We start from the raw sequence: 20,218 nt of genomic DNA, 5'->3' as shown, positions 1-20,218 counted from the left end.
CATCCTTACCCTCTGGTATAGGCAGAAGGAAACCTTTCTTTATAAGTTGTTTGTTTTAGTTGAATTTGGACATTTCAGGAATTTATTCGCTTGTTTATATACACTGTGCCATTTGTTTGGATCTAGTGTTAATCACCCAAGAATAACCATATAACCTGGTTTTCCAGAGACAGTTCTGACACATGGCTGTTGGGCCCAACATAATGACTAATAGTGCTCCCCATTTCTAAGTGTTCCATTTTATACACTTCAACCACAACCCATTCTTACTGATAAATAATTATAAATTCTGCAAGCTGAAATTTGGACTCAAGATGCATGGCTTAGCAGTAACTGACATGAAAAGTTGTAACAAAAGTTATCACAGAAAGACTATATAAATTGTAATGTATAACCATTTAAACATTTTAAATGATTCAGCCTTTAGAATGAGATAAGTTAGAAATATGCAATTACATTTTTAGAGGCCATTCCAATTTATCACCCACCTTTTAATAGAAGTACAAATAAAAGTTTAGTGTATTTTCTCCTCCAAGAGTTTCTATCTTCTGTTTTCACGTGCATCTATCAAGTCCATAAATTATTTAGCATCTCCCCCTTCTTTTTGTATGAAATAACCATATGGGATTTAAAAAGTACTGAACTATCACAAAAGGACTGTTTGATATGGTCATTGCAGTTTTGCTACTATATATTAACAAAAAGCAAAGTTTAGAGCAACTTTTTACAATGTAACATTCTAACCCCCCCCCTTTTTTAGACTTACTGAGCCTTTATGGAGAGACTAAACCTGATTTCTTCAAAAGAAAGAAAAATGTTTGGATATGCCAATGAGTCCCACTGCAGTTTCAGGAAAAGTATTTGCTTATATGTAGTCATTGAACAGTATCCCTAAACTATTTAAATATTAAATATCAATTTCATAAGGGTATCCCAATTAGAGTCCACTTAGTTTCTTGTTAGAAGTAACAAAATTCATGGGATCTTACAAGGTAGCAGCCTTAAAAAGGACATATGTTTTATACTTCTTACAACTTTTTTATAGAAGTCCTCAGCTATATATGGTTTGCCTAGAACATTACTTGTACACGTTAAGAGTGTGATCCTTCTGCATTTCTTTCTGTTGAAAACTAACATAAATGACAGCAGGGGAACCAAAATGTTTTAAAAATCAAATCTATTTTCATTTTTAAGAAACAATAACCTTTTCTCTCAAAAAAAAAAAAAAACATTAGGTTACTGCCTTTAAAGTTCAAGTTCTATCATCTTTATACATAAACACACCTGGATATGATATTTTTTAAAAAACCACACATACACACAGGTATATAGAGCTGTAATAAACAAATTCCTTTTATAAACAAAATTTTAACTGAAAAGCCACAGTAGATGGAAAAAAAGAAGAAAGGATATTACTTGGTAAAATCCAGTGACATCTACAATAGTTTTACAGCACATTTAAGCATTCTAGGGTTTTATATCTTCACCTGCCTTCCATTTCTTACTTGTTCCTTAAAAAATTGCCAATTATGAATACAGGTTCAACCACAAACTTAGTCTTGATTTTGAGTGCCAGAAAAAGCAAAACATTCCAAATTTCTACCTTAATACAGCTTCAATTAAAAAAATGGTTTTATTTAAAACACAATGCCCATCTAAATGGGAAAAAAAAAAAAAAAAGAAAACCAAGCAGCAATACTTAATTATACATAATATTCGTTATATGGGAAGTGTTTTCTAGGATGATATCTAGAATGCACTTGCTCTGTCTCTTCAATAATTAAATCGACTTAGGCTGACACTACCAAAAGTAAGATTACTGTATAAGGGGCACACACTTACAATACTGCTAGCCTTAAAAGCAGTAAAGCAAAAGAAAATGTATCAAATAGCACATGCACATCTTACAGAACTTCCACTGAACTGTCAATGGCTTCTATACAATGTGCCTCTTCTCCATAATTGTATTAACAACTACCAAGAAAGGAAAGATGAGATTAAAATCAATGGTACTGAACTGAATTGTTTGAAGCCAGTGCCCCACATGTGGGGAAAAGTGCATTTAGTTCAGCAGCAATACAGCACAGTGTGAAGATATTGTGCTTAGACGCAGATATTCCAGAACTGAAAGATGTACAAGGCAAGTCAAGATATAAAACCATAGTACACTGTTAAATAACCTTGAAACATACATATATTGCAGTGTTCAAAGAAAAACATTCATTTCATTGTACAAGGCTAGGGAGAAATCCTTAAAGTTACCTATTGTAGTTTATGATATAATAAATACATATCTATATAGCATTGTATATACATATATAGAATGTGTGTGTGTATGGGTGTGTAGGGTTTGTTTTTGTTTTTGTTTTGCCAAATTATTGTTAGTTTTTGTCATTCTGCAACTTTCAGGAGTGAAAACTTTCATACTACAAGTTTCTGTTCCCCCAAACTTAAGAAAAGATATTTATTTATACTAGAAAAGGTCTCAATACCCTCCCCCCAACCTAAAGACTCACTTCAGATATTTTGCTTTACAATTGATCAGAGAAACACAATTAAAAGAATTCTAGAATTTTTGACTGTATCTTTTCACTTGCCAGTTGTTTCAACAAGCAAATATCTTTTAATATTTAAACCAGCTGATGCAAATTCTTTAGCAGAGGATATAAACTAGATTTCACTGATTAAAACAGAGCAAATCAAACAACAACAACAAAAAATCCAGTGATTTACTCTGACTGTAAACAATATATAAAATTTAAATCTCAAATTTCAAAATAAGTTAAAGAAAAATTCTACTTTTAGGGCCTATAATACTATAATGATCTGACAATTGGTAAGGGGAAAATGTATACAAAAAGTTGCAACAAAACTGTCCATTATTTTTGCTAAGAGAAAGTATATGTAACTATACTACCTCTGGCCCTTAAATTTAATAACTTCATAATTTGTTGGCAAATGTTTTAAGCAAACTGGCATTATCATATTACACAACAGAAAAACATCCATCAAGTTCAGCAAAGAAAACTTATATAAGCCTTTTGTACAGAATTAAAAAAAAAAATCTAAATGGCTATGATTCCTCTATTAGCAGAAACACATAATGCAGTCTTTATAAATCTGCCAAATATATCGATATCTACATAAATAGATACAGATATAGATATGAAACATTAATGGCAGTCTATTTTTGAACAGTGTGTGGGACCAGCAGATTTGTATCAGACCATGGCACGATATGGACCCTGCATCTTTAGGAACTGAATGATAAAAGAAGGACCCCCAGCAACAATCTGAGGTGGAAGGTGACTGAGTGGACAGTTCTCAATACTCATGATTGAAAGCTTGCTGCAAAGAGCCAGCTCAAAGGGAAGGCTATGTAGATTGGGGTTGTCATTCAAATACAGTTCTTCTAGGTTCTCCAGTGTACCTGTAAAAAAAAGAGAAGGAAAATTAATTACTATTTTTTAACAAATTCATTACTATTTTAGGGGCACCTGGGTGGCTCAATTGATTAAGTGTCCGACTTCGGCTCAGGTCATGATCTCACTGTTTGTGGGTTCGAGCCCCACGTCGGGCCCTATGCTGACAGCTCAGAGCCTGGAGCCTGCTTCTGACTCTGTGTCTCCCTCTCTCTCTGCCCCTTCCCTGCTTGCTCTCTGTCTCTCAGATAAGAAAACATTAAAAAAAATTTTTTTAATTCATTACTATTTTAGAAATTCAATCGGGAATGATGTGGGCATTATATACACTGAATACATATTTCCTCTTCCTCTCGTCTCTTAGTTTTAAAGCTCTACAACCATGGTCTTAGATTTTGTTGCATATTCAAATCAAGTGGGGCCAATTTAAAGAACCCTTATATCCAGGTCACACTCCATACCAATTAAACCAGAATTTCTTCCTTTATGGTAGGTTTTTAAACTTGTATTTTTTTTTTTTTTAACACACATGCTGTATCTCCAAGGATTCTGTTCAGAACAACTTGGCATTGGTATGCATTTTTTCAAAACTCCAGAGATAAGTTTATTGTAAATCAGTGCTTATCATCACTTTCCTATTATAGATACTGTGATAATCTCTTTTACTAATAAATTTATCATGTGGAAAGATTTTTGTTACTGGGTATATAAATCCTTCACAAAGAGAGGTTATCACATATGTGGCAGGAAGCCAAAAATCAACTTATGTAATCTTTGAAAAATTTATCTTAGACTCTCTTAGGATATTCACACTTTGTAGGCAAATGTCTCCTGCAATCACATGAGGCTAGATGAATAAACATACTAAAAATGAAGTCACCTCCAGTGTTTTCTAATTTTTAAACTTCAAAATCTGTAATATTTGATAGCTGTATGCAGAAGACTAATGAAAATAATGGCTACCAGGTAATGGATATTCACATTTAAGATTTTACTTAATATTCAGAGCAACCCTATGAGAAGTTACTATTATCATCCTTCCTTTGCACAAGTAGAAAACCTAAAGGCTTATGGTTTATCCAAAGCCATAAAGCCAATGAGCAGCACGGCCAGATTTTGAATTGTCTATTTTCCTTCTTTTTTTTTAATTGAAGTATAATTACATTATAACTTCAAAATCATTCTTTTTGAGAGAGAGAGACAGGGGGGGAGAGAGAGAGACAGGGAGAGAGCGAGCGAGCTAGCACGTGCACACACAAGCAGAGGAAGAGGGGGACAGAGAATCTTAAGCAGGCTCCACACCCTGAGTGGAGCCCAACATGGAGCTCGATCTCACAACCATGAGGATCATGACCTGAGCTGAAATCAAGAGTCAGACACTTAACCAGCTGAGCCACCCAGGCACCCCAATTCCAAACTCCTTCTTAATCACTATTCTAAAAAGTGTCTGAAACAGCATGGTATATATGCAAGAAAATAATGCGTGAAACTACTAATTTAAGAACTATAATGTGACCTCAATCGATTCTCTTTGTAAAATGGGGTTACAACTTGAATTGCCTAAAATTCAAGGTAGTCACATTGATTATATGAAATAATGGATATGAACACTTAGAAAATTTGAAGGTACTGTCAAATATTAATTTAATCAAATATCCTAAAACCTCATAAGGAAATGTTCTTTTGGCATTGGATATTACTAATTTAATTCAAGTTTATATAATTTTTAAATGTAGAGGAAACAAGAGGATAACTTTTCTAAAATAAGGTTAAACCTATTGGAAATGTAAGTATGCTAAAACATTCTCAAATAAAATATTAACTCTAATACCCCATGCGGAAATCTCACCAAAACCAACCAACGAACTAAGAACTGGTGCTCTATAAAAATACAAAATAAAAAATCTTGACTCTGATGTAACATCAGATGACAAAAACAGATTTGTCCCATCTGAAACACTGCTTGAACATACAAGAGCAAATTAGTAAGTACAGTCAAGCATCCAAAAGGTTCATACCAATTTCTTCAGGAAGATGAGTAAGTAGGTTCTCTCCAAGGCCTAGATGTGTGAGATTGGTAAGGTGACCAATGCCTCTAGGAAGGGTAGTCAGCTGGTTGTTTGTCAAGACTAATTTCTAAAAGATTAACAAAAGAGAAATACATATATATTTCTTACTACTGATGTAAATGTAAAACAATACATCTACTAAACTAATAAGATAAATTAATAGGTAAATTACATTGGGTAAGAATCACTCAATAAATTTTACTTTCAAAATATATCATTTGTTAGGAAGCAAAAAGCAGGCTACATAAGCATAAAACTGAGCCTTACTGCTACAACAGAAAAATCTCTAATTCAAGAATTAGATCAAATTCTTAAGAAAAATGCACAATTTGGAATGCACCCCAAAAACTTTAGTCATAGAACTATAAAATCACCAGGATAATGTTTTACCTGTAAATCCTTAAGATAAGCAATTTCATTTGGCAAGGACTCCAATTTGTTCTCTTCTAGATCCAATTCTCTTAACTTCCTAAGGTTTCCAAGACCATGGGGAAGCTTTTTTAGAAGATTGTTTGACAGTATTAGAACCTAAGAGAAATTATTGACAGTATTTAGTAACTCAAGAAATGGAGTTATATATTACCATGTGTGGCTTAAAATTTATTAAACTACTAATTTTCTAAACAGTGAATATTAAGGGTAATGTTCATTTATATAACATAAAACATTTAATTTACTATTCTTAAATTTTTTTTTTTCAACGTTTATTTATTTTTGGGACAGAGAGAGACAGCGCATGAACGGGGGAGGGGCAGAGAGAGAGGGAGACACAGAATCGGAAGCAGGCTCCAGGCTCTGAGCCATCAGCCCAGAGCCTGACGCGGGGCTCGAACTCACGGACCGCGAGATCGTGACCTGGCTGAAGTCGGACGCTTAACCGACTGCGCCACCCAGGCGCCCCTAATTTACTATTCTTAAAAAAACCACCATAGTTACTGGAAATAAAAGATTTTAAGTCAAAGCTAATGAAAGCAAAAGTTTAACTTTAACCATATTACAAAAAAATGTAAAATTAACTACTTGCACTAAAATTCATATAGTTAATGGTGTTTTGATACTGAATGATTACAAATGGGAATCTGATAGGAAGCCACTTATTTGTTCAAAACCCCTTACAAACTATCATTTAAGGGTGGTTAACAACTGATTTCTAAACTGCTAATTCAAAGCCCTACGGTTATTAGCTATGGTATATTTATTACATTGCAAGCCATCCTGTAATACACTGAAGAGAGAAAAAAGTGGTTGAGAAAGATAGTTCCTCTTCTTAGAGAAATTACAGTGGTGGTGGTGGAGAAAGTAGGGAGACAATACTGGGTATGGGACAGTGAAAAGAGCACTGAATGGAAAGACCTACGTAAGGTTTTGGGCTAATATTTTATGCCCACTTGTTTTCCCCAAAGTTATACCATACATAGTAAAATGAACATATGTAATAAGACCAAAAAATGATAATAATGATAATAGCTATTATTTATTGAGTTTACTACTTGCAAGGCACTAAATGCATTGCGTATGTGTTATCACATTTAATCCTAACTACAGCCTGTGAGGTAAATACTATCTTCTTCATTTCACAGCTGAGGAAACAGAAGCTTGGGCAAGTTAAATCCATAGAGATAAAAGTGGAATTGTACCTAGATCTGTCTTGCTGCAAAGCTCATGCTTTTTAACCATTATGCCATACTATTTTGGCTTACTAAATAAAATGATTAAAAAAAAAGAAATTAGATTTTTTTTAAAAACATGGATACAGAGGAAACTTTTAAAAAATATTTTACTATTAGCTTTTTCATCAAAAGGATGAAAATTCTAGGGACTCAGAAGCAGGAGAAATCATCCTTGACTAAAGAGAACATTAAGATGAATCTTTTAATTATGGAAAAAATTTTTAAAAGAAAAAATTAAAGGGATGAGGGGAGGGCATTCTAGATATTGGGAACAGTAAGACTAAATGTGCAGAGTTAGAAACACGCACAAATTTCCAACAAAGAAAACAGTCTAATTAGTAAATAAAAGAATACATGGGTAAATTTAGGATGTAAAAGTGGGCCAGAATCGTATGAAAGGTTCTCAATGCCAGTCTGAGGAATCTAGAATTATTTTGGTAGACAACAGTACAGGATTCTTTTTTTTTTTTTTTTTTGGTTTTGTGTGTTTTTTTTTGTTTAATAATTTTATTTTTTAAAATTTACATCCAAATTAGTTCGGATATAGTGAAACAATGATTTCAGGAGTAGATTTCTTACCCATTTAGCCCATCCCCCCCTCCCACAACCCCTCCAGCAACTCTGTTTGTTCTCTATATTCATGAGTCTCTTCTGTTTTGTCCCCCTCCCTGTTTTTATATTATTTTTGTTTCCCTTTCCTTATGTTCATCTGTTTTGTTTCTTAAGGTCCTCATATGAGTGAAGTCATACGATTTTTGTCTTTCTCTAATTTCACTTAGCATAATACCCTCCAGTTCCATCCATGTAGTTGCAAATGGCAAGATTTTATTCTTTTTGATTGCCAATACTCCATCATATATATATATATACACACACACACACATCTATATATGTATGTATATATATATATATACATACATATATAGATGTTGCAGATGGCAAGATTTTATTCTTTTTGATTGCCAAGTAATACTCCATCACACACACACACACACACACACACACACACACACACACACACCCCACATCTTCTTTATCCATTCATCCATCGATGGACATTTGGGGTCTTTCCATACTTTGGCTATTGTCGATAGTGCCGCTGTTGCTGCCTGAGTTGTTAATGTTAGCCATTCTGACAGGTGTTAAGGTGGTATCTCATTGTGGTTTTGATTTGTATTTCCCTGATGATGAATGATGTTGAGTGTTTTTTCATGAGTTGGCTGGCCATCTGGATGTCTTCCTTGGAGAAGTGTCTATTCCTGTCTTTTGCCCATTTCTTCACTGGATTATTTGTTTTTTGGGTGTTGAGTTTGAGAAGTTCTGTATAAATTTTGGATACTAACCCTTTATCTGATATGTCATTTGCAAATATCTTCTCCCATTCCGTCGGCTGCCTTTTAGTTTTGCTGACTGTTTCCTTTGCTGTGCAGAAGCTTTTTAGTTTGATGAGGTCCCAGTAGTTCATTTTTGCTTTTGTTTCCCTTGCCTCCAGAGATGTGTTGAGTAAGAAGTTGCTGTGGGCAAGATCAAAGAGGTTTTTGCCTGCTTTCTCCTTGAGGATTTTGATAGCTTCCTGTCTTACATTGAGGTCTTTCATCCATTTTGAGTTTATTTTTGTGTATGGTGTAAGAAAGTGGTCCAGGTTCATTCTTCTGCATGTCGCTGTCCAGTTTTCCCAGCACCACTTGCTGAAGAGACTGTCTTTATTCCATTGGATATTCTTTTCTGCTTTGTCAAAGATTAGTTGGCCATACGTTTGTGGGTCCATTTCTGGGTTCTCTCTTCTGATCCATTGATCTGAGTGTCTGTTCTTGTGCCAATACCATACTGCCTTGATGATTAAGCTTTGTAGTATAGATTGAAGTCTGGGATTGTGATGCCTCCTGCTTTGGTTTTCTTTTTCAAGATTGCTTTGGCTATTCAGGGTCTTTTCTGGTTCCACACAAATCTTAGGATTATTTGTTCTAGCTCTGTGAAGAATGCTGGTGTTACTTTGATAGGGATTGCACTGAATATGTAGATTGCTTTGGGTAGTATCGACATTTTAACAATATTTGTTCTTCCTATCCAGGAGTGCAGGATTCTTGAACACAGTTAAGGGAAAAAATATGTTCTAAAATATGCTAAATTTTAGAGACCTTTTCTTTCAAAGACACATTATAGCATTCAAACCTACCAACTTTTAGTGGACAAGAGTAATTCAGAAGCATTGAGCCCAGATTATGTTCACACTTCATCAAGCTAATGGAGTTGTAGGTTTAAGAGAGCTCTAATATTTTTACATATGACCTTCTCCCAAAGAAATTGCTTATTTGAACTGGAAAGTTTGTAAGTGAGGTAACTGCAGAAGGTTTAAGGAGTTCTAAATAAACGGCTCTTTTATACTCACCTCAAGAGAAACAAGACCAGACACATCCTCAGGAATCTTTGTGAGCTGATTAGTGGCTAAATTCAATTCTACCATACTGGTCCAAGTTCCAAAATCCAAGGGAAGTGATGTCAACTGATTGTCCTGGCAAAGACAAAAAAAAAAAAAAAAGTAACCAAGGTAGAACCACAAAAACTAAGCTCCATATATATACCTCCCTATGGAAAGAGAATGCTTAAACACAAAACTTTATTCCCCTTTTTGATATCCAAATAAAGAAATTTAAAAGCAACAAAAAATATAAGCCTCCAAAGTTTTTCAGACAGTAATTAGGTTTTTATTTTGAACTGGAAGCTTGTTCCTTATGTGATTATCAGTATTGGATATGGAAAAATAGACTATACAGACCTAACACTGAGATGTCAAAGGTTCCAGTGAAAACCAGGTTTTCCCCATTTCACAATAATATACAGCAATCATGGAATAAAATGTGGATGGTCATGAGCACAATAGAAGAAGAAACATCTAATTATAGCCCATGAGGAAACCAAATAAGCTCAGCTATTCTAGAAATAGTGAGCAATAAATAGGAGAGAAAAAAGTCTAAAGAAGACAGCAAATTAAATCATTAAAACACTAATTGGAAGTATCCACAATTATACTTTAAAAATCCATATAAGAGATGGTAAAAATACATTTTTCAGTGAATAATAAAAACAGATGATGAAACAGTAGGATACTAATTTTGTTTAAAAATGAGATATATATAGGGATGCCTGGGTGGTTCAGTCAGTTGAGCGTCTAACTTTGGCTCAAGTCATGATCTCACGGTTCGTGAGTTTGAGCCCTGCATTGGGCTCACTGCTGTCATTGCAGAGCCCACTTCGAACTCTGTCACCCTCTCTCTCTGCCCCTCCCCTGCTGGTGCTTTCTCAAAAATAGACATTAAAAAAAAAAAAAGTAGATATTGCTATATGCAGAAAAAAGTGAAATATATGCCAGTGATTCACTATTTTTCTTCTTGCTTCTTCGTGTCTATGTCTAAACACATCTTCATCAATAACTCTTACCACACTGTTTTTGTTGGGGCTTTTGGTATCAAAAGAGGACCATCAGTACCCTGATGTTCACTAATGTGTTAACAGTGATGCTACCTCTCAGTGGTAGGATTATTTTATGTCCTTTTTGTTAATCTGTATTTTAAATTTTTTCTGCAATATACATGGATTACTTGTCTCATTTTACACAAAACCATCCATAAATCTAAAGTAACAAACATCCATTTGAAACCAAGTTTTTATTTTATTATAATATTTATATTTATTACCTATTCACTACAACATTAAACAAATTTTTTAATGCTTATTTTTGAGAGAGAGAGAGAGAGACAGACAGACAGACAGACAGACAGACAGACAGACATGGAGTGCAAGTGGGAGAGGGGCAGAGAAAGAGACAAAATCCGAAGCAGGCTCCAGGCTCTGAGCTGTCAGCACAGAGCATGACGCAAGGCTCAAAGCCACGAACATGAGATCATAACCTGAACTGAAGTCATATGCTAAACTGACTGAGAGACATCCACGTGCCCCCACTGTAACAATTAAACTTATTAACTACTGATAATTAATTGTATAAGGCATTTTCATTAAAAAAAATTTACGACTGGTGCTTATATGAGGAGGAAAATGTCAGGTTTCATTTTGACTTCTTTCAAAAAAGTTTTATTAAACATTTGTCATATTGGAGAAAAATTAAGGCAAAGATCTGCTCAAACTTTTATTTCACTGAAAACAACAGGCCTTCCTAAGCTAACAGTACAATGTCATATCTATAAAAATGTATCACCAAATGCAAAAGCCAATGAACACCTGGACTGCTGCTGTTCTAAGCCTCTTATTAAACTGACCATTCAGAATTAATACCATTACCACTGGTAAATCTTATGTAACTGAAATGATGAACAATACATTTTATACCTGCTTAAGATTATAAGATTATCTTGAATTTCCACTAGTTCACTTACATACTTCTAAAGAATAATAAATATGGGGGCGCCTGGGTGGTGCAGTCGGTTAAGCGTCCGACTTCAGCCAGGTCACGATCTCGCAGTCCGTGAGTTCGAGCCCCGCGTCGGGCTCTGGGCTGATGGCTCAGAGCCTGGAGCCTGTTTCTGATTCTGTGTCTCCCTCTCTCTCTGCCCCTCCCCCGTTCATGCTCTGTCTCTCTCTGTCCCAAAAATAAATAAACGTTGAAAAAAAAAATTTAAAATAATAAATATGTATGAACAAGTATAGATAGAATCAATAAATTGTACATTCAGACTACAGTTTAAAGAACCACAATTATGCTGAAATAGTTCACCAAAGATAAAAGAATGTAGTAAGATACAACAGAAAGAACACTTATACCTGGAAGCAGGAAATCTAGGTCTCCTGGATTCCTACACTTCAGCCATAAATTAGCTATATGGCCAATTTATTTATAACCTCTCAGCCTGAAGTTTATTCACTATAAATTAAATCATTGGAAAAATCAGGTTTCATTTCGTTCCTCCTTTTTTATAAATGTGAAACATATTCACTGTAGAGAATGTAGATAAGCAAAAAGAAACTAAAGATCACCCATCAAAAGAAAATACTTCCAAGTAATGTATCTCATAAGGGGTTAACATCCAAAATATATGAAGAATCCCTATAACTCAATAGCAAAAGAACAATCCGATTAAAAAATAGGCAGCAGATGTGGATAGACATTTTCCCAAAGACATACAGATGGCCAACAGGTACATGAAAAGATGTTCAACATCACTAGTCATCAGGAAAATGCAAATCAAAACCACAATGAGATACCATCTCACACCTATCAGAATGGTTGTTAGCAAAAAGACAAGAAACAACAAGTATTGGTGAAGATAAGAAAAATAAGAGAAACTTTGTGCACTGTTGGTGGGAATGTAAATGGGTGCAGCAACTATGGAAAATGGTATGGAGGTTCCTCAAAAAATCAAAAGTAGAATTACCATATAATCCCCCAATCCCACTTCTTGGTATTTATCTGAAGGAAATGACAACATTAACTCAAAAAGACATATGCATCCCCCTGTTCATTGCAGCATTATTTACGATAGCCAAGATACGGAAGCAACCTAAGTGTTCACAGATGAATGAATAAAGAAGTTTCAGTACACACACACACAGTATTCAGCCATAAAAAAATCTTGTCATTTGTGACAACATGAATGGACCTTGAGAGCATCATGTTCAGTGAAGTAAATCAGATGGAGAAAGACAGATACCATATGATCTCACTTATGCAGAATCAAAACAAAACAAAACACCAAACTCAAAAATAAAAAGAACATATTGATGGTTGTCAGAGGTGAAGGTTAGGTGGGAAAACTAGGTGAACAGAGTCAAAATAAGTCATGACGCTGTCAGATACAGCATGGCAGCTAGTTAATAATACTGTATTACATATCTGAAAGTTGTTAAGAGACTAAATCTTAGAAGTTCTCATCACAAGAAAAAAAAATTCTGTAAGTATGTATGGCGACCAGTGCTAAGTAGACTTATTGTGATGATCATTTCCCAATATACAAATATTGAAATGTTGTACAACTGAAATACAATGTCAGTTATTCCTCAATAAAAAAGACCATCCATAGTTCTGATATCCAAAAATAAACATTTTGATAAATGTTGGTTATACGTATACATATAAATCTACAGATATCTAGTATTTAATTATGAACGTTAAGAATAGTTTTTAAAAACTGTGGAAAGTCTTGCATGCTGTAACTTTTTTCTAGTTAATAAACTGAGAATGTTTCAACTGGCATTTAATATTCTCCTAACTAGGGTATTATTTTTAATGACTTCAGAGAATTCCATTGAAGATATAGGAGTTTTAAAAAATGAAATCTTTATTAAGTTGGTACCAATTTAACAGTTAAATAGAAAGCTCTACAATAAATATCCCTACAACTGTGCTTTTATGGACATTCATGATTATTTCTTTAGGACAAAATGCTAAAATATTTGTTATCTAATACAAATTGCCCTGAACTATCATTATCAGTTTAGACCCCATCAGCAAAACACAAGTACCTATTCTCCACACTGATAGAGAAAATGCCAATATTAATAGAAGTACTAGTAATAGGAGCAAATTGTTCCCCCTCAATACAAACAGAGGCTTACCTTCATATTTAGCTTACTTAATACTTTTGCTCTGGAGAAAATTCCAAATGGGATTTTATTGATTCGATTGTGTTCCATGTTGAGGGAATAGATGGTGGAAAACTGAGATGGACCACCTACTGGATATAACTGGAAGCAATTTCTAGCTAAGGTCAAACTGTTCAGTTTCACAAGACTTGATAGAAGACTCTGTAAACAAATAAAATAAACATAGGAATCAGAACTGTAACAAGATTTACTTCAGAGTACAGAGCAACAGTCACAAATGCCTCAAAGGGCCTTACAGGTAACAAATGACAGAGACTGGTTGGGATGGCTCTGTAATGCCTCATATAGAGCAGTCACTACTCAGCTCTAGCTAACTGTTGCCTTATAGGAATGTGAAGCCAACAGTCAGATTTTCAGATTTTACAAAGAACAGAAAACTCATATAGACTCTGATTTTTATTCATTGGCTTCAGCTTATTTAAAACACTCAATGAAGAAAATATGTCTGTAAGAGGTTATCTCCTGAGCGTCCAGTTTAAGAAATTTGCAGAGCAGAATCTTTGGCATCCGACAGTCCTGGGTCTGAGTCCCAGCCCTGCCACTTGCTAGGTGACCAAACCTATTCAGGTCTGAGTTAATTATCCTCTAAATTATTATTAACATAATACCTGGCTCAGAGTAAGCTGTTATGCAGTAATTTAATGGCTCCTCTAAGGAATATTCGATTCAGAAGATAACACTTCCTGATATTACATAATATTGTTTTTCCATATGGGAAAATTTCAGAGGGAAATATCCATCTATCAATCCAGTGTTTACTGCACAGAATAGCCCCATATCCCCTTACTTCAGCCTCCTACCATGTAACCACAGTGTGAGGTGTTCAGGTATTACAAAACAATCTCTGCCATTAAAAAGACTAAACCCTATTTAGAGAAATAAAGCACACGGATAGTAAAAAAATAATACATAACTGTATAATCAATAATAAATTACATGTAATTGACTCTTGTTACTCAAAGTATGTTTGAAAGAAAAGTAGCATTAGCTTGTTAGAAATCTAGACTCTTAGGTCCCACTCCTACAGAATCGATATGAATCTTAACGAGATTCCCAAGTGATTTGTAGCCCCATTAATATTTGAGAAACACTGGTATAGGCTATAAAAAATTCTGAATTCTGGCTCTATCTTTCAGTAGCTTGTGACTTTGGGCAAAATATTTCTCCAAGCCTTAATTAATTCCTTTGTAAAATGATGATGCCTTATTTTATAAGTTGTAGTGGAGACACTTTAAAGAGATAAAATACATAGCTTTACAATCTCTAGTATATAATAAGTGCTTAAATTGTAAGTCCCTTCTCTATTTAAATTTAAAGAAAAGAAGGAATACTGGAATAACTGGAAAAGCAGGAAGAGACTGACATCTTGAAGGATGGAAAAAATTTAAATATTCAGAAGTAGAAGAAACAGTGAAAGAAGGGAAGAAACAAACCATGTGAGGTGTGTTATTTTAAATAGTGCTCAAATACCAGCTGTATACCATGAGAAAACTGAAGACTTAGTACCTGAAGTGTCAGCTGATTTGCAAGGCCAGCCGAAGGAATGAAATAACTATGTAATTGAAGGTATAATTATATGGTGAACTGAAACTTGTTCTTTATTCTTAACGTTAAGAAGCTTTCAACATTTGTCTACTGATGTGCACAGATAAAAGGAAGAGCTCAGGTGAGAGTGGTGAGAAAACCGTATGGCAGTCAATTCAAGAAAAATGTCTACATCCTACTTTACAGAAACAATGCACAAAGTTTTGAGTCTCATGGCAAAAATGTTATTTTTATTATTCTTACAGCTAACTTTATGGACATTCTTTGCAAACAACTGAGGGTATCTAAAAAGTGGCAACAAGAAGGCAGGTCTCCAACCTTTCATTCCTAGGTCATATGATGAAGCTTTGCAGTTGCTCACCATTGTTTTAAAGTCAGACACATGTGGATCCCCACTTAGGACTTCCACTTACCAGTTTTGTAACTTTTAGTGAATTAGACAATCAATATGTATCTCACAGTACTCCCAGAAAAATATTTAAGGTAACAAATTTGGCCAAAAACCTAACTCTCCTTAAGTCTAATTACCCTTCCTAGCTGATAATACCCCAATAATTAGTACGATTATAGTGAAGAATTGAATGGGATAATCCATGTAGAGCTCCTAGCCTTACACCTTAAGCTCATGTGCTTGAATTTATTACATTCCTTTTTATGTGTTTGTGTCCACATTAAAACTAGTCTATTTTCAGACAGTCATCAAATGGAAAAGTATATAGTCATTTTGCTGGCTCTGATTTCAGCCATGAGCCCCAACTGAAAACCACTTTCCTGATTTTACATGCCTAACCCAGCTTGAATGTCTAGTAAGTGCTGTCTAATGGATTTTATTGTTTTCCTTACTGTGCTCATTATAAATGCAGATAATTACATATTTGCATTAGGAATATGCTGCTTCCAAAGCACACAGACCACTTTTTTTAAGTACTTATTTGAGACTTAATGCTTTCCCAGATTTGGACAAGGCCAGTCAAGGATTTTCCCCAGAGCTTCTCTATCTGAAAACAGGCCAGTTTAAATACATGTGCACACACACGCACACACCACTTCTTCCACAGCAAGACTGAAGAGAGCTGTTCTCTTTATAATTCTCTTATCAAAAATAAATCTTGACTAATTTCAGTCGCAAATATTTTATATGAAACTACTTAGCACAATGTCTGTATCCTAAGAGATACCAATAATTATTAGTTTCCCCCCACATATAAGTGGATATAAAAAAAAATTTAAATTTTCTCACTTTTTGAAATTTAATAAGTACCCAGTCTTTGTATTTAGTCTTACAGACATTGTAAAAGTAGTCAATCTTATTTAAGCTCACATCCTAAAAGAATCCCAACAAGGTCTAAATACTGTGCTAATTACTGTTAGCAAAGGGGATGATATTAAATAGTAGAACCCCACCCATTTTTACCATTCTAAATTACCGCTAGCAAAGAAAGACAAAAATCCAGACAGTCTAGCTGTTAGGGCTGTATCTACAATCTGTGGATTCTATTCCTTATCCTATTTAAAACGCAGGGTGAGATACTGTCACACAGCAGTGGCAGTAAACTGGTCCATCCTAGAAGACTACAATCCTGGAAAACTCATTTTTGTACTCTGATCAGTCTTCTAAAAATCCAAACAGCCAGAACAACAGAAGCAAAATTAATAGGTACTACTTTTTTCTGTATCCCTAAGAAATCAATTAAATACATTTATTTTATAAACTAATCACTACAAGCTCATAGCTTCATGTACTCAAATTGTTATAAATCATAGTATGTATCTGAAAATATCCACCCAAAGCAACTTTATTTTTAACGTTTATTTATTTTTGAGAGAAATAGAGAGACAGAGAGAGACAGAGAGAGAGCAAGTGCACACGCGCCAGCATGGGAGGGGCAGAGAGAGAGGGGGGACACACAATCCAAAGCAGGCTCCAGGCTCTGAGCTCAGCACAGGGTCCAATGCTGGGCTCAAAGTCACAAACTGTGAGATCGTGACCTGAGGCAAAGTTGGGACACTTACCCGACTGAGCCACCCAGGTGCCCCCAAAGTACCTTTATTTTAAATTCAAATACACACACACACACACACACACACACACACACACACACATGCGGGAAAACTAGAAATAGTCTAAAAGGTCACTTATATCAAACATTTTTAATTCTTAGGAAAAAAAGACTTTTTTGCAAAGCTCAATCAATTAAGTCCATAATTCCATTCTTTTATTTGTTAGAATACTACAGTAAGATATTATGCTTGAATAACCATAAGCAAACATACAAGTTGTGGGTATGATAAAATAATATATAGCAAAAGAAGGAAAGACAAAAGAATATTGCATTCTGCCCAATAAATCTCTAAGCAAAGTAAGTGAAAATATTTTTTCATAGAACAAAACCCAAATTAAAAATAATGTGTTAAAAAATAACAAATTTTGGTGACTGGCATATGCTAAATAGGTTTTAATATTATTGTATACGCAGGGTAATAATATGGGTCATGGAAGTGTTGTGGCTAATATTAATCTGATTAATAAATAGTATGTTCTATTCTATGTAGCTCATTCCTTTCTTGTGTGATCTTTCTATAGGACTTCTTAAAATAACTGAACTGGGTGGGGTAGAGTTTTAAAACAACTAACCATACAACTTTTCCTTAATAGCATTTGCTGTCAATTCCAAAATGACACAAGAAAGATTTCTACGGGAAAGTAGCCATTGATCTCTGACTTTAGTTTCTCTCTTTTATACATAAAAAAAGAAAAAAATTAGTGTGTTCTATAATCATACCTATTCTTTCTTCTTTGGAATATTTATCTTAGTGGTGGCTAAATGTCTGTAGCATGCTCATTATTTAAACAATCTCAATAATAAAATTATTCACCCAGCTGTAAAGATTTACCACCTCTCACCTCTGGTAGAGCAGAAATGTTATTGTTCTCTAAATTCAGCTCTTCAAGGGCACTGCATTTTGCCAAGGATCTGGGTATTGCTGACAGTCTGTTGTATCTCAGACCAAGACGACTTAAACTGGACAGGTTTCCTGTGAACACAAAAAAGAATTTTTTTTTTTTAATCTGATGAACTTGTCACTCTCCCTGGCAGTAATATGAATTACTGTGAAGTACTATTTCAGCAGGATCCTTAATTCCTAGCACCAAGGAACTACACACTACCCTTTCAATTAGGATGAAACTGAAACCACTTAGAGAAATAATGAAATACACAGTCATAAAGTCAATTTTAAAAATGAATTATTACAAAGTATTGGCATACTGTAATAACAAATTGACCTATTTAGATATGGCCTAATTGAATGCCAAAGTACTGTATCTTTTAAATTTATAATAATCATCCCATTTGTTTTTTGGTTTTTTTTAATTTTTTTTTCAACGTTTTTATTTATTTTTGGGACAGAGAGAGACAGAGCATGAACGGGGGAGGGGCAGAGAGAGAGGGAGACACAGAATCGGAAACAGGCTCCAGGCTCCGAGCCATCAGCCCAGAGCCTGACGCGGGGCTCGAACTCACGGACCGCGAGATCGTGACCTGGCTGAAGTCGGACGCTTAACCGACTGCGCCACCCAGGCGCCCCTATAATCATCCCATTTGTATATATGGGATCTTGATCCAACAAAGAACAATGGTTATATATAAAAATGTTCATGTAATTTTAACTAAATTTCCAAATTTCTAAAATGGCATTATTTAAAATACAAATGCACAATTATTTTGTGAGATTGGAAAGGTTCAGTATTTTTCATGAGTTTAAATACAAACGTTCCAAAATTTCTGAAGATCAACCTGATGGTAAAAAATTTCTGAATTTTTCTTTTAAATTCCTTTACATTAAAATTTTTTTAGAAAGTTAAAGTTATATTCTCTCTTAATAATCTAAGCATAACCAATTTAAGCACAAATTAGCTATAACCGAATACATTAAAAAGCAGAGTAGAAATATAGGCTAGTTTATTGGCAAGTTACATGTAAGCTTACACAGATGAATATGAGGATACCTGCCATCATAAAAAATTTAATCAAACTTGATTTCCCAAACAATATACACTAGAGAACAAGTTTATTTTTGATACCAGAAAGGGAAAAAAAAAAAAGGTAACAGTTACAAGAATTTAGTTCAATGTAACTATTTGTCATGGCTGGTTAATTTCTTTTCTGACTTCACATTATAACTGTTGCTGTCACATTTTTAGATGGGCCAGGTTTAAATATCAAATGTAGCCTCTAGTTTTAAATTGAACAGTATTACCAGTGTTAAAAAAATTACAGCAGTAGATAGCTCCTGTGCCACACTTAACTTTTTGGAGACCAATATTTTGATGTCTGTCAACTTCTACCAACTTTCTTAAGTCTTCCCATTTCTTTCTTTTTGCTTTGACCATTTCTCAGAAAGTTATTGGGTAACTTTCTTTCTGAGATATAACATTACCACAGTACTTAAAGAAAACACATAATTAGCTTTTAACACAAATTAAGCCCTGGAACCCCACGAGGGCGGTCACTATGCCTCATAATCCTATCTAGTCATCACTCATCTGCATTGTTCCCTCTTGCTGAAGAGATCAGTGATTAAAGTTGTAAAAAATGATTAAACAGAGCCAATTCTTACTCTTTACATCTCCAAGACAATAATTAGTCATTCATAAGGTATTCTGACAATACCATAAATCTAGCCAGCATTATATAATGCAGAAAAACTTAGCAAACATTTCAATTCCTGTAGGAATTGTAATTAGACCTATTCCAGAGGTATGTTATTTTCATTTACATTACTTTCTTATGATAGTGTCTGGAAACTGGGCCAATAGTTTGCTGGTTCTGTGTAAGCAAGATTCCAATAGGCAGAAAACTGAATTCAAAAGCAACAATAAAAACTATCACTTAAC

General features: G+C 34.4%; 1 protein-coding gene across 3 annotated transcripts in view; it reads right to left on the bottom strand.

The window, feature by feature from the left end:
* Nucleotides 1-1,329: 1,329 nt before the first annotated feature.
* Nucleotides 1,330-20,218, bottom strand: part of SHOC2 (SHOC2 leucine rich repeat scaffold protein) — a 105,680-nt gene continuing 86,791 nt past the window's right edge. For all 3 annotated transcript variants that reach the window (XM_047073432.1, XM_047073431.1, XM_047073433.1), the window contains exons 4-9: nt 18,227-18,357; nt 13,729-13,917; nt 9,551-9,673; nt 5,882-6,019; nt 5,441-5,558; nt 1,330-3,430 (exon numbers count right to left, since the gene is read on the bottom strand). In XM_047073432.1, the coding sequence (XP_046929388.1) occupies nt 3,222-3,430; nt 5,441-5,558; nt 5,882-6,019; nt 9,551-9,673; nt 13,729-13,917; nt 18,227-18,357 (908 nt within the window). In that variant the 3' untranslated portion in view covers nt 1,330-3,221. The remainder of the gene's footprint in view (nt 3,431-5,440; nt 5,559-5,881; nt 6,020-9,550; nt 9,674-13,728; nt 13,918-18,226; nt 18,358-20,218) is intronic.

Source organism: Lynx rufus, unplaced genomic scaffold, assembly GCF_022079265.1.
Source record: "Lynx rufus isolate CCGP_SWC_20201006 ecotype Redwood Valley unplaced genomic scaffold, mLynRuf1.p SCAF_11, whole genome shotgun sequence".
In the NCBI taxonomy this organism is placed as follows: Eukaryota; Metazoa; Chordata; class Mammalia; order Carnivora; family Felidae; genus Lynx; species Lynx rufus.
This window is presented reverse-complemented; position numbering and strand designations above follow the sequence as displayed.